Source organism: Prosopis cineraria, unplaced genomic scaffold (genome assembly GCF_029017545.1).
Source record: "Prosopis cineraria cultivar Desert tree isolate PC_DT_omini unplaced genomic scaffold, ASM2901754v1 PC12, whole genome shotgun sequence".
In the NCBI taxonomy this organism is placed as follows: domain Eukaryota; kingdom Viridiplantae; phylum Streptophyta; class Magnoliopsida; order Fabales; family Fabaceae; genus Prosopis; species Prosopis cineraria.
Window position 1 is genome coordinate 39,480,237 of NW_026555343.1, and position 12,869 is coordinate 39,493,105.

Genomic DNA, 12,869 nt, shown 5'->3' on the forward strand with positions numbered 1-12,869 from the left:
AATAATTTCTTACACTCTTCTCTTAAATTTCTAATATGGCTGTGTTGGTAATTATAGTTTCTTGTTTCTCATATTACCAATTTTTTTTTTTAATAGATTATAGTGTTGGATTGGGATTATGAGTTATTTGCACAAATAGAGGTGGCTAAGGTGCACACTTGGAACGATGGAAAAAGTTCCAAAAGAACTCTCCTTGCGATGCCATTTTGAATGCTGTGCCTCTCATGATGTGGGAGGTACTGACCATGAATAGTTCCTTGTCCTAGTGCCTTAGGTGCTAAGGCAAACACCTTTGTCATCACTCTCTTTGGCCTGATCAAAGGGTTTGCCCACCTACCTATGGTTGTATTGATTCTGTTCAGTTTGAAATTCTTATGGGGAGGAGGAATGGATACTAAATTTGTCGTAGAATTTGGAGTGTTTGACTTCAGCATATAGGTGCTAGGGCTTTTAGTCAGTGTTTTCCCTATATTAGATCATTAGAAACTGTTATGGCTTAGATTTAGTCTTCTGGATCCTTTGAGCATTAAACCAATGTTATTTTCAGGAACGACCTGTTTTTTTGGATATGCAGCTCTATTGAGCTATAGTTCTCTCTTTCTATAATGTTTTCCCCCTTCTTCTTTCCTTGCTTCATGGAGCATTTCTGAACTTTTTTTCCTTCCATATGTTAAAATCAATTATTTATTCATCAAATGCATATTTAAGTCCATTACTAGTTGTAAGGCATTTATGTGCCTAAAGTGGTGGCAGGCATTGCTCTAAAGTGGCACAATGTTTTCAAAGGAACTGGTTTTCTTTGTCGCGCACCTTGGCTAACATCACTGAATTCTTCTGATCTTTCCTTTTTCTTATTGAAGGATATTCTGCAAGAACCTGTGCTGATGTTCCTTAACCAAGAAGCTTCACTTAAGAGAGCAAACAGTCCATCTTTTCATGGTCATAAGCTCATCTCTGATGTATGGAACAAGGGCTCGTTCAGTATTGATTGTGATTTGACATATTTCAGTGATGAGAACAGGTTATCTCACTGCTGATTTTGCATCCTCTATTGTTTAGTGTTTTGCAGTTCTGAGTTTGCTGACATGTCTTTTATGATGCAGGTCTATATGGTTTGGAGAATGCAGCAAAAAATTAGATAGTGTTTTGCAGAAGTTTCAGGTTAAGAAAAAAGAACTATTTGACATTTTATCTCCACATTGGAAGAATTTTGAAGGTTTTGTTTTTCCCCTTCTTTGCCTTTTTGCTTTCTCTTTGCTTTGTTGGTTGTGTTGGTGGTGTTACGGATTTGATTGTCCTTGTAGATTCTGGAAGTATATTTAGACCTTGTACTGGTTCCCAGCATGCAAATCTGTTTTATGCGGAAAGATGGAGAACAATTTGGGATATGATTGAGAATATATATGTAACAGCAGTGGAGTGCGGTCACCTTTGGAAGGAAGAAAGCAAGAGTCGAGGCAAGAGAAGGGCTTTGTCTGCACTTCTTACGCTTTTAGAGAGTGGTGGTTTGTCACGACACAAGACTGCATATTCGGAGGTGTGAAACTTAATTGTCTGGATTTATGAATGACCTGATTTGGTTCTATTCAGATATGCCATAACTTTCATTTTTCTTATTTTTTCTCTGCTTTGTGATTATTTATACAGGGTCATCATAAGCCTTGGTGGTTCCTTCAGCACTCTAGTGACTTGCAACACTTGTTGCTGACAAATAGTAAACTACCTTGTGCAACCTCAGAAACTGCAGCTGGGGTTCAGAAAAACAATGTACTTGAAGAAAGCTCTGTTATGGAGTGGAAATCAGCCATTGAACTTTACTTTAAGAGTGTTGTGTCTGTGCTTCGTTTACAGCAGATTTGCCTCAATCCTCACAAAGATATAACACGTGAACAGGTAAATATGAATGTTAATTTTATTGCCTACTACTTACTGGCTTAAATTGGAGTCCAAAGAATAAACGCTAAGGTTGCATTATTTATTTTTAGCTGTTTTTTCTTTACAAGTCATGGAATAAACCCTACCTTGTGCAGCCGCCTTCTTCTTCTTCTTTTTTTTTTTGGGGTGGGCTTTCTTTTGTAATTTAGTTTGTGAATTTTTCATCCCCACTTCATTGAATGGCCCTTGCATTATGATATGCAATATTGGACTGGGTCACCTTACTGCATTGCCTTGCCTATGCACTGTGATGATGGTATTGGAAGAAGGGAGGGGTGAGGACCCATCGTTGTTCTGTGCCTTCTGAATCATGAGTAGTTTCTTCAACTTTGCCTCTTATATCTGAATAATTTTTGGCAGGTTGACAGGTCAGGTTCTTTCCTCAACCAGCTGGTTCAAGTGCAACAGAACCAACTTGCTGCTGCCAATGGTTTTGATCAGCAGTTGAAACGCTTGAGAGAATGCGTATCTACTTTGAAGAAGTTGTGTTCATTGTCCACCTCCAATGATAACAGCACTGTTTATGAGTGCTTTATTCCAAAGCAGCTCGCTGCCTTTAAATGCATGTGGCAACAAAAGGTAACTGTTCTCTTTACAATGCCATTTGGACATGTTGATTCTTGTGACTCATTCGGATTTCAATGTGATCTTGCTTGACCTTGCAGCAAATTTTTGATAGTCTGTGTGCTACATTACAAGAAGAATTACTTTTGCTAAGGACATATGAAAAAAGCCACTTAAGCACTTGTGAAAGTGTCAGACCTTCAGTCAATCACATGATTGCTTCCATAGAAAAGTTTTTACCTCTGTTCAGTCGTTCCAAGGTGCATACCCTGTCTTGGTTGTCATGTGCTTTAAATTAGTACTATTTCCTATTGCATTCTATTTATGGAGACTTACTTACAGGAATCATTAGATTATTACCTTATTGGGGGAACAAAAGCCATCACTCTAGTGACTTCTACCTCACATTCTTGCTTTGTTACTGAGGAATTGGAACGGTCAGTCTCTGAAAATTTCAATGCTATAAAAGATTTTAAGGAGCACTTGCTAGGGTCACAGGAGAAAGATCTGGATAGAAGTTCAGTGAGAGAAATTTTGAATGATCGTTTTCGAGAAATAATTGAAAAGGTGATATTGTCTCTCCATCCGTCTGCTGAATCTTGATGTGTAACTTGTCTTTCTTATCTAAGCACAAATCGCTTCTGACATAGCAGTAATAAACCTTAGTAATTCAGATTGGAACACGTGGTTTAACTTCTTTGCGTCCTCTGCAGGCAATATTAGTTGAGGAAGAGTTTACCTCTGCATTAAAGGTCAATTATGTGCTAGGAGATTTATCTGAAGTGGGCAGCTATTGCAAGAGGAACTCTGCAGTGCCAAATGCTGGATTTGATGAAATCCTTAACTCTACATATGCACATATTGAAGAAGTAATTGAGAAATTATGTTCTTCGAGCACCATCATGGTGGCTGAAGAGTCCATCAATATAACTTCATGGAAATTGCTATTTGTTGACTTTGTAGCGGATCTCAGATTAGACGTACTATGTGATTTTGTTTTCAAGACAATCACTTTTGGTGTAAGTTCTGTTCAGTTTCATGTTATTTGAGATTCTTTTATTGTTAGATGACTAAAGTGGTGATTATTTTTTGTGTAGGAGAAGCCAGTGAATTGTTCTGACAATGAAATTTACAGTTCTTATACACTTGGGAACCATACGAGAGATCTATATATTTTAATGGATCTCATATTGAATTTTGGTGATGAGCTCTTGAAAAACTTCCTAGCCATGCACAAATCCGTAAGCTTAATACTCAGTCTCCTCGATTTATATTTGTAGTTTTTTTGATGTCATGTATCTTGTGTAATTTGATTTCAAAACTTAAGCATTTTTTATTGCAGAGTTACTTGTTTCTAAATTTAGTGGGACTGAGGTGCTGTCTGTTGTGGGTGGCAGGTATCAGTGACAACTCGTGTGCTTGCAAATGTTTTAGCTTCGTTATATTCAAAAGGTTATGGAAATTCAACTGAAAACCTGGAGGATGATGGAACCGTCAATACATCAGAAAATGCAACTGGGACAGGTATGGGGGAGGGTATTGGATCGAAAGATGTCAGTGATCAGATCACTGATGAAGATCAGCTGCTGGGAACTCGTGGACAGGTCTGAATTAGATCTTTTTTCACTTGGCATGATTTGATAATATTGTTGTCTATTATCTTTGTATCATGTTTTACTAATTTTGATTCTATGGCAGAGTGATAGTCAAGGTGACTCCAGTGAGTTGCCTGGTAAGGATGATAGGGGGATTGAGATGGAGCAGGATTTTCAAGCTGATGCTTACAGCATCAGCGAGGATTCAGGAGAAGATGAAAGTACAGATGCTGAGAATGAGCAGCTAGAGTCTGAAATGGGGCCCACTGGACCTAACAGTGATGCAGTTGGGGAAAGAGCTTGGGATAAGAATGAAGATGAAGCTCTCAATGATACAAACGAAAAACATGAACCTGGACCGTCAATTAGGGATAGAGATAGAAGCAGTAGGGAGGTTAGAGCCAAGGATGACCTTGTGATTGATGAACATGGGAAAGCTGATTTTGATAAACTTGATGATCAGAGTAATGAAATTGGAAGCCCAGATGACATTGGTGATGAGCAAACCACAGATGCGGTCAATCTGGAGAAAGAAGCAGCAGTTGATGATCCTAATAGAATGCAGCCTAGTGAGTTGGAGCAAACCTCCGATATGGACACGGATATTGATATGGATAGGATGGCGGAGGAGGAATTTATGGAAGAGGGAGATCGTGGGGAGCAAGATGAATCAGATGAAGATGCAAACCAAGATATGAAGCATGATGAGGAGACATTTCCACCTGATGAAATCATGGAGGATGCCCATACTGATGTTGGTGTTAGCTCGGAAGAGGATAATCTAGGTGGAGACCATGAAGAAAATGCTGAGACTAATTTCATGGATGAGAAGAAAAATATATCTGAACCAGGATCCTCTGACTTGGTTAATGAGCAAGTGGCCCCTCTTGAACTAGCATCACAGGCCAATATTGATTCACAGGCATCTTCTGAAAATATAGCTGCAGCTGAAGCAAATTGGTCAAACAGCAATCAGAGCTTTGACAACCCTACTCTCTTAGGAGGCTTGCCTTCTAGTAGTATGACTAAGTTGGATCTTAAGATATCAGACTCATCAAATACTGGGGGATTCACTGAAAATCAAGCTAAGTCTAATTTTCCACAGAATGAACACTCACATGTTCAAGAAAGGCTACCGCTACCCAACCCATATCGAAATTTAGGTGATGCACTTGAGGAGTGGAAAAAAAGAGTTGAAGTACCTTGTGATCTTCCTGCAGATAACACAGAGAAACCAGGTGAAATGGAGGATGAAAATGCTGAGGAGTATGGTTTTGTCTCTGAGGTTGAAAAGGGGACAGCTCAGGCTATGGGGCCTGCTACATCAGATCAGACAGACAGAAACATTGATTTTAATAAACTTGATCAAGAATTTCATAATGCGGAAAAAGATGAAGAATTGAAGTTTGAGAAGCAGAGTTCTGACATGCAGTCTATAATTAATTCTACTTCAATCCCAAAAAATGAGAAAAGGGAGCATTTAAATGTCTCCGGTTCAGAGAAGTCACGTGATGAAGGACCAGTGAAAACAAATGTTACGGAAGATGTTTATTTAGAAAAGCATTCAGATGATCTGATCTCTCTCAAGAAATCATACTTCAGTGAAGATATACATAAACTAAGCCAACTATCTGTGGACGACAATGATTTTGGTAAAGCCCATGATGCTCAGGATGTTCCCACTGATGTGAAAGATAAAGCTACTGCCCTTTGGAGAAGATATGAACTTAAGACAACAAAATTGTCTCAGGAGTTGTCAGAACAACTGCGCCTTGTTATGGAGCCCACCCTTGCAAGTAAACTTCAAGGGGATTTTAGAACCGGAAAAAGGATCAACATGAAGAAGGTATATTTGATATTCTTTAATTACTTTTGTATATTGTTAAAGATAATGATTGCTTGAAAGAAGTAATTTATTTATCTTTCTTATTTTTAATTAAAAAAACCCAGGTGATTCCATTCATAGCGAGTCATTATCGTAAAGATAAGATATGGTTGAGGAGGACTCGACCCAACAAACGTGATTATCAAGTTGTTATTGCGGTTGATGACTCAAGTAGTATGTCAGAGAGTTGCTGCGGAGATATTGCTATTGAAGCCTTGGTTACAGTATGTCGTGCCATTTCTCAACTGGAAATAGGGAGCCTGGCAATTGCAAGTTTTGGAACGAAAGGAAATATAAAATTACTCCATGATTTTGACAAGCCCTTCACAGGAGAGGCTGGAATTAAGGTTTGTGGATTGACAGTCTTAATGTTATTATGTATATCAACAAAAAGATCTAATTGTTTGTTATTATTCTGGATGCAGATGATTTCTAATTTAACATTTGAGCAAGAGAATACAATTATCCATGAGCCAGTTGTTGATCTGTTGAAGTTTTTGACTAACAAGCTCAATTCTGCGATTGCTAAAGCACGACTTCCATCTGGGCATAATCCTCTACAACAGCTTGTTTTGATCATTTCAGATGGTCAATTTCATGAGAAGGTAATTGATATAAAGTTTTTATGCATTTCCAACTAATTTTTTATGCTACCTTCCTCCATTGCTGGTTGTAAATTTTAATCCATCTAATTCCAGGATAATTTGAAGCGCTGTATTCGAGATCTCTCAATGGGAAATCGAATGGTCGTTTTCTTGCTTCTGGATAATTCTCATGACTCAATTATGGACCGCACGGTATTTTTTCGTTTGGCTGAGTGATTTTTGCAAGAGTATAGATCACTTCAGTTTTCACATTATGACTTCTGATTCTGAACTGTAGGAAGCATCTTTTGATCGGAATGGGAAAATGAAGCTTTCAAAGTATATGGATTCCTTTCCCTTTCCTTATTATATTGTTCTGAGAAACATTGAAGCTCTGCCCCGGACTCTTGCAAACTTACTTAGACAGGTAATGATATTTTCTTAACCATCTCTGAATTTTATGATTCAATCTGTTGTTGTTGTAAAAATTAACATTCTGATTCATGATTTAAATTGCATTTCAACAAATTTGAACCAAACTTCCTGACTCAACCCAATGGAAATAGGAAAAATAGATAAAATTGAAGGGTTTTCAATGAAAGCTTGATGTATGAGTGTAATTCTTTTTGTAAAAGTATGTGTTTATCTATTTGCCATATTTTCATTAAAAATGTCGTGTGATAAACACTTGAATAGAAACGAAAGTGAAATTAAAGAGCAGTTATTGTTATCAACAAATTAAGGACTGATATTTGTTGTCACCTTTTGTTTCGTTAATCATTTTCAATTTGTTGACCTTTTTCAGTGGATGGAGCTTGTTCAGAATTCAATGGGATGAGATTGCTTGAAGACTTGGCAAGAACACAGGCTTTTCAGATGTGAAAAAATGCTTAGATGCGAAATTTTGTTTGCTGTAAATGTAAAAGGAAAATTTTAAAAGAAATGATACGGGTTGAACAAGTATGGGAAGAAGGCAAGAAGCATTGTTTTTCCTTGCTATTTGTGTAGCATTGACAAAAAATTCAATATAGTGACGATTATTTTCAATGTCCAAGTTCTATTGTTTTTATTATTTGATTTAGCAAAATTTTCGTAATTAATTGTGTATACTATAATACGCAGCTGACAATATATCTTGATACATTTGATTAGAAATAATCGACTTTTCTTATGTTTATGGTTGGTGAAGTATAATATATGCCTATTATTGTACATGTATAGTTTTTTAATTGAGGGAAAAATAATTTACATTCATATATTTCAAACGACTGTTGTCCATATACATGTATACTTGTCCATAATCATAATAGTATTAATAAATGTTATTTCAAGTATGTGTGTGTGTATATATATATATATATGTATGTATGTATATTAAGGAAGATAATGTGAAAATGTTCCAAATGATATACTATTATGATTATGCGTAGGTGAATGTTGAACTTAGAAAGGCTTAAGGACTGTTATATGTATGACTATTAAACAATCTTATTTAAAAATAACTGTTGGTTTAATCTTATTGAATATATTTGTTAAATATTTAGTATACTTGAAGCAAATGATCTCCAATTTTATATTTGAGCAAGAGAAAACAAATGTCAATTATAATATTTTGTTGAGAAGTTCTTGAGTGACAAGTTAACTTACACCTTCTAGTGATGTTCAGGATAAAGCTATTAATCCGTTCAGAGAAGTCACGTGATGCTCAGCACGTTCCTAGTGATGCAAAAGATAATACTATTGGTCTCTAGAAAAGATGTGAACTCAGGATGGCAAAAGTGCAAAACAAGAACATTTTGTTGAAAAAGAATGGGATGAAATTTATTAAAAAAAGAACAAAACAAGAATAGCAAAACATGCACATATTCATGAGGGACATGGATAATTTAGCTTATGAAGTTGGGAGTTATAATTTCTGAGGTTTGTGGTAGGGGTAATGATTCCTAAGTTTTTTCATGTTTTTCATGAGGAATTAAATAATTTAGTTTTTTTTTATTTTTTTTAATCCATTCCATTTTTTTTTTCACAGGGCTCTTAAAAGTTATCAGAACTGTGCTTGGAGCTCATTACTGCAAGTGAGCTGGGGATTTTAGAATTGGCGACACGATTAACACAAAGAAGGTAGATTTGATATTCTTTTAATCCTTAGATATATATATATATATATATATATATGGTGATAAAAGTAACAACTTTTGAGAAACAATTGTCACCTTTTCTTACTTTTTGAGAAACTCGAGTATACATAAGTGAAAGGAAGACTGACCCAACAAATGTATACCAGGTTGTTGTGGTTGATGACTCAAGTAGTATTGAGTTGCTGGAGAGAGACTGCTATTGAAACCTTGGTCGCAATATGGATTGATGTTTCTCAACCGGACATGTTTAGCCTGACAATGACAAGCTTTTGGGGAGGAAAGGAAATAAAAAACAAGATAAAATTATTAAAATATTTAAGTGTAAGTGGACCTAAGACAATGTAGAAGCCTTACATTGGGCAAAACTTGGGTTTCAAAGATCCAAAAACTTAAGTTTTAATATTTTGACTTAAGATGTGATGACCCTTATTATTATTTGCTCATTTATTCTGTCCCTCCCATTTTTGGGTGATTGCTCCCTATTCCTATAACAAGTAGTACTAGAATTAGATTTTACATAGAACCTTCTCCATTTCAGGACTTGTATGTGTCATATCGGTTTCTTAATAGTCATTTCCCATTGTCCACAAAAATTTACTCTTCGCCGGAAGAGCTGGGATTGAGGTTAGTAGATTAAGTATCTTATACCTTGTTTCTTTGTGCATATAAGGATCCAATTGTTGATTATTATACTGGAAGAAAATGATCTCCAATTTAAGATTTGAGCAAGAGTATCGATTGGGGAGATGAGTCATTTGCTGGCATGTTAAAATTAATTCGTGATTATGACAAGCAAGATTCAGGTTTATATCTGGGCGTAATCCACTTGAACAACTTGTTTTGATCATTTCATTTGGTCAGTTTCAAGACAAAAGTTAATTGATATAAAAAATTTTATACAAATTAAAGTGCCCTCATTTGCTTTCCTAAGCAGAAGACGCGTCCTTCATCAAGAATGAACTCTTAGAATAATGAAAATATATGCAAAAACTAGAATTTCTGGAAAACAACTTTATTCTGTCATGCACTCATCATGATATTCATGTTTGTGGAATTGAAATTTCTTCATTTACTTTTATAAAGTAACATTCTCTGGGTGGGTCCATAAACCCACTTAATAAATGGTCCATAATTGGAGGCTACTTCAAACTGATATTCTACGTACTTCTTGGGTCACTAATACTTTTTTTTAAAAAAAAAAAAGTAAATTCCACAGCAGTTTATATATTATTGCATTAGGTAGACGTGCATGCTTATTTGTTAAATCTTGAATATATTTACAAAATAATAATGCAATAATAAAGAGGACATGAACCACATGGGACGCGTAGTTCCAAAGCCAAGAGATAAGAGATTTGGAAGCAAAGATGAATTCTTTGACACATTATCAGAAAAATAAATTCGTATTCGTTTATTTTTAGAAAGTCACTTTTTTTCCCCCGGACGTGTCTGTCAAATTAAACGCATTAATATATTAGTGGTGGTTATTAATTTGAACATATTCTTTCAGGAGAGATTATTATAACTCTATATGGGGAATATATTCTTTCTGAATTGATCAATATATGTATATAGTTGTAATGGAGTACCCATTAACGCAAGAATAAACCAAACAGAACTAAATTCGACACATGCATTCTAATTATCAAATTATAACATTGGTTAATAAAAATTAAATATTGCAGTAAACACAAGGATTAATTTGAATTTAGATGCATTACACTCAAATAAATTTGGCTTTATTATTTAAATAATGAAGGAAAAGATGAAAATGAATTCTGCATATGATTTTGGGGAATATAATAACTGTACAAAAGAATTTTGTCCGTCTAGATGCTGTTCGCAGTGAATAGTAATTCACTTCAGTAAAGATATATATGATTGTCTTTACGCTAATTGCAGAAGAATAGTTGCAGGCTTCTTGAAGCTAATATTTTACTTTACATAAAGATTATATCTTATAAAGTAGATTCTACACTTGTATAAGATTACATACGTTTTACTTCTTTATTATTAAAAAAAGCTAACATTAATTTCCTTGAAGCCAAAAAAAAAAATTGTGGCAAAGAATGTTTCTGCATGTGTGAGAAAAAAAAATCGTTGTTAACATTTTAATACCATCTCTTCTCATAGTTTTGATCAAATCACATTTACATTTTTTTTAAATAATAATAATCAAGAACCTCTATACATATTTTATAGCAAAAAAGGACTAAAACAATCTAAATTTACACTGTAGGATCGGTAGACTAAAATATAGTTAAGTTTGAGTGTGAAATGATAATACTACTCTTTTTTTTTTTTTCTAAAAAAAAAAAACAAAGGTCAACACCAAAGCTATGGTGCTGGCGACAATTTTAATTGATTATTGGTCACTTAAAAAGCTCGAGGCCACCAAACCCATTTAATCAAGTAAGGCAATATATCTATATATGTAGTAATTCAAGTCTTTAAAGCACTTTCACGTTATAAAATAACTGTCTTGTTAATGATTTGAGCAACACTTTTTATTTTATCAATGTTACTCATTAGCAGTGACTTGTTCATATATTTTACAATTTCTTGTAAATTTACATTTAAATGTCATTAAAATAATGTGTTTAGTATTCAATTAGTTTCCAAAACACATTTTTTATAATATAATGGTGACGTATTAATTCATGAACAGTACTTGTTATTTTATTAATATTGCAAATATATAAAATTTAATTTTGGGGGATAACTAAGCTTACCACGAAAGTTATAGAAAAATATTTTATAAAATTTTGAAATATCTAATCTAACTTAAAAATGAGTATAAATAAAGCTGGTGATGGATAAGTTTTCCTCTTATTCATAGAGATGATAACCATTGGTGTTTAATTCGAGCCATCTATAAACAACCAAAAACTACTGCTGTGGAGGTTATAGCTGGCTTCATCAAATAACCCCTTCTAAATTTGATATTTTCATATCTTGCAATTTTGCCTTCCAAGTTCATAATTTTTTTATTAAATTTACAACTCTTTTTTTTTAATTTTAACATTGGGAACAAATTGTATTATATAAAAGTACTAGTTTTAAAAATCAGTGAGTTTGATATCAATTTCACTATATTTTTATCCAATTTTTTTAAACACGTGGAAATAATTTTTATTTAATTTGATATCATGAAAAAATACATGTATATGTCACACTTTCATTGACAAAAGTAACATAATTTAATGTACATTTGTAGAATTTACAAAAAAATAATTATTAACATCTTTGTCTGACATAAAATTCAAATATTTTCCACGATTTAACCTTGAACCAAGACCAATATTGTGAGTCTCCCAATATAATGGTTTAGCATCTTTTGTAAGCATGCTGTAATTTTTTTTCTTTCGAGAAAAAAAAAAAAAAAAAGAAGCCACGTGATGCGTCTCCCGATAACGATAATGGAAAAACAAAGAAAAAAATACTTTAGCTTTTTTGAGGAACAAGGAAGGAATTAATTAACAACTTGTGTGTTACGAATGTTACAAAAAGACCCGGCTGCTTTATTGCTGTTATTTGCCGATGCTATTTGCATGACCGTCCAAATATAGTAAAGATACGGCAACAAGAAGAAAACTCATGCTATGAGATGTGCCGTTTTCTAAATTGCACAATATTATTATACTTTATTATTGAATATTTGATAATTCATATTTTTATTTTTATGGTTAATAATTATTTTTAAATAATTGATAGTTAAATAGATTATTTTAAATTTGTATTCTATGTCTTTTAAAATTAAATTAAAATAATTTTGAAATTAAAGAAAAATTATGTTGCAAAACCTTCAGACCGCCGAGATCAAAATAGCAGCACAAGGAGCCAGATGTGGATTCTATGAGTGAGTGTCACATTCAATTGTAGGAATTTTATCAAGGCTTGAAAATTTATGCCTTAACCAGAAATAAATGAAACATGACAGTTATATGTGGGTGCATTTCAACCATTTCTCTACAATTTTATAAACGGTTGGATTAAAATATAACGCAACACTGAAAAGTAAAGCTGTCGTTCAATTAATTAAATTGACAATTTCTGCTGTGCCACGTGGGACTCTCACAGAATCAAGATCCCAAGTACCAGCTTCCGTGACAAAAAGGAGACGTTCTATAAATAGTTAACAAGCAAACGCACGCATATCCATCAACAA

At 34.1% G+C, this 12,869-nt stretch overlaps 1 protein-coding gene across 1 annotated transcript in view; it reads left to right on the forward strand.

The window, feature by feature from the left end:
• Positions 1 to 7,610, forward strand: part of LOC129288465 (midasin) — a 40,672-nt gene extending 33,062 nt beyond the window's left edge. Inside the window, 16 exon segments of the mRNA XM_054925055.1 lie at positions 861 to 1,021; positions 1,104 to 1,216; positions 1,305 to 1,537; positions 1,648 to 1,893; positions 2,296 to 2,514; positions 2,601 to 2,759; positions 2,842 to 3,066; positions 3,213 to 3,518; positions 3,597 to 3,740; positions 3,897 to 4,103; positions 4,198 to 5,940; positions 6,045 to 6,326; positions 6,405 to 6,584; positions 6,678 to 6,776; positions 6,862 to 6,990; positions 7,369 to 7,610. Of these exon segments, the coding sequence (XP_054781030.1) occupies positions 861 to 1,021; positions 1,104 to 1,216; positions 1,305 to 1,537; positions 1,648 to 1,893; positions 2,296 to 2,514; positions 2,601 to 2,759; positions 2,842 to 3,066; positions 3,213 to 3,518; positions 3,597 to 3,740; positions 3,897 to 4,103; positions 4,198 to 5,940; positions 6,045 to 6,326; positions 6,405 to 6,584; positions 6,678 to 6,776; positions 6,862 to 6,990; positions 7,369 to 7,401 (4,479 nt within the window). The 3' untranslated portion in view covers positions 7,402 to 7,610.
• The last annotated feature ends 5,259 nt before the right edge of the window (positions 7,611 to 12,869 follow it).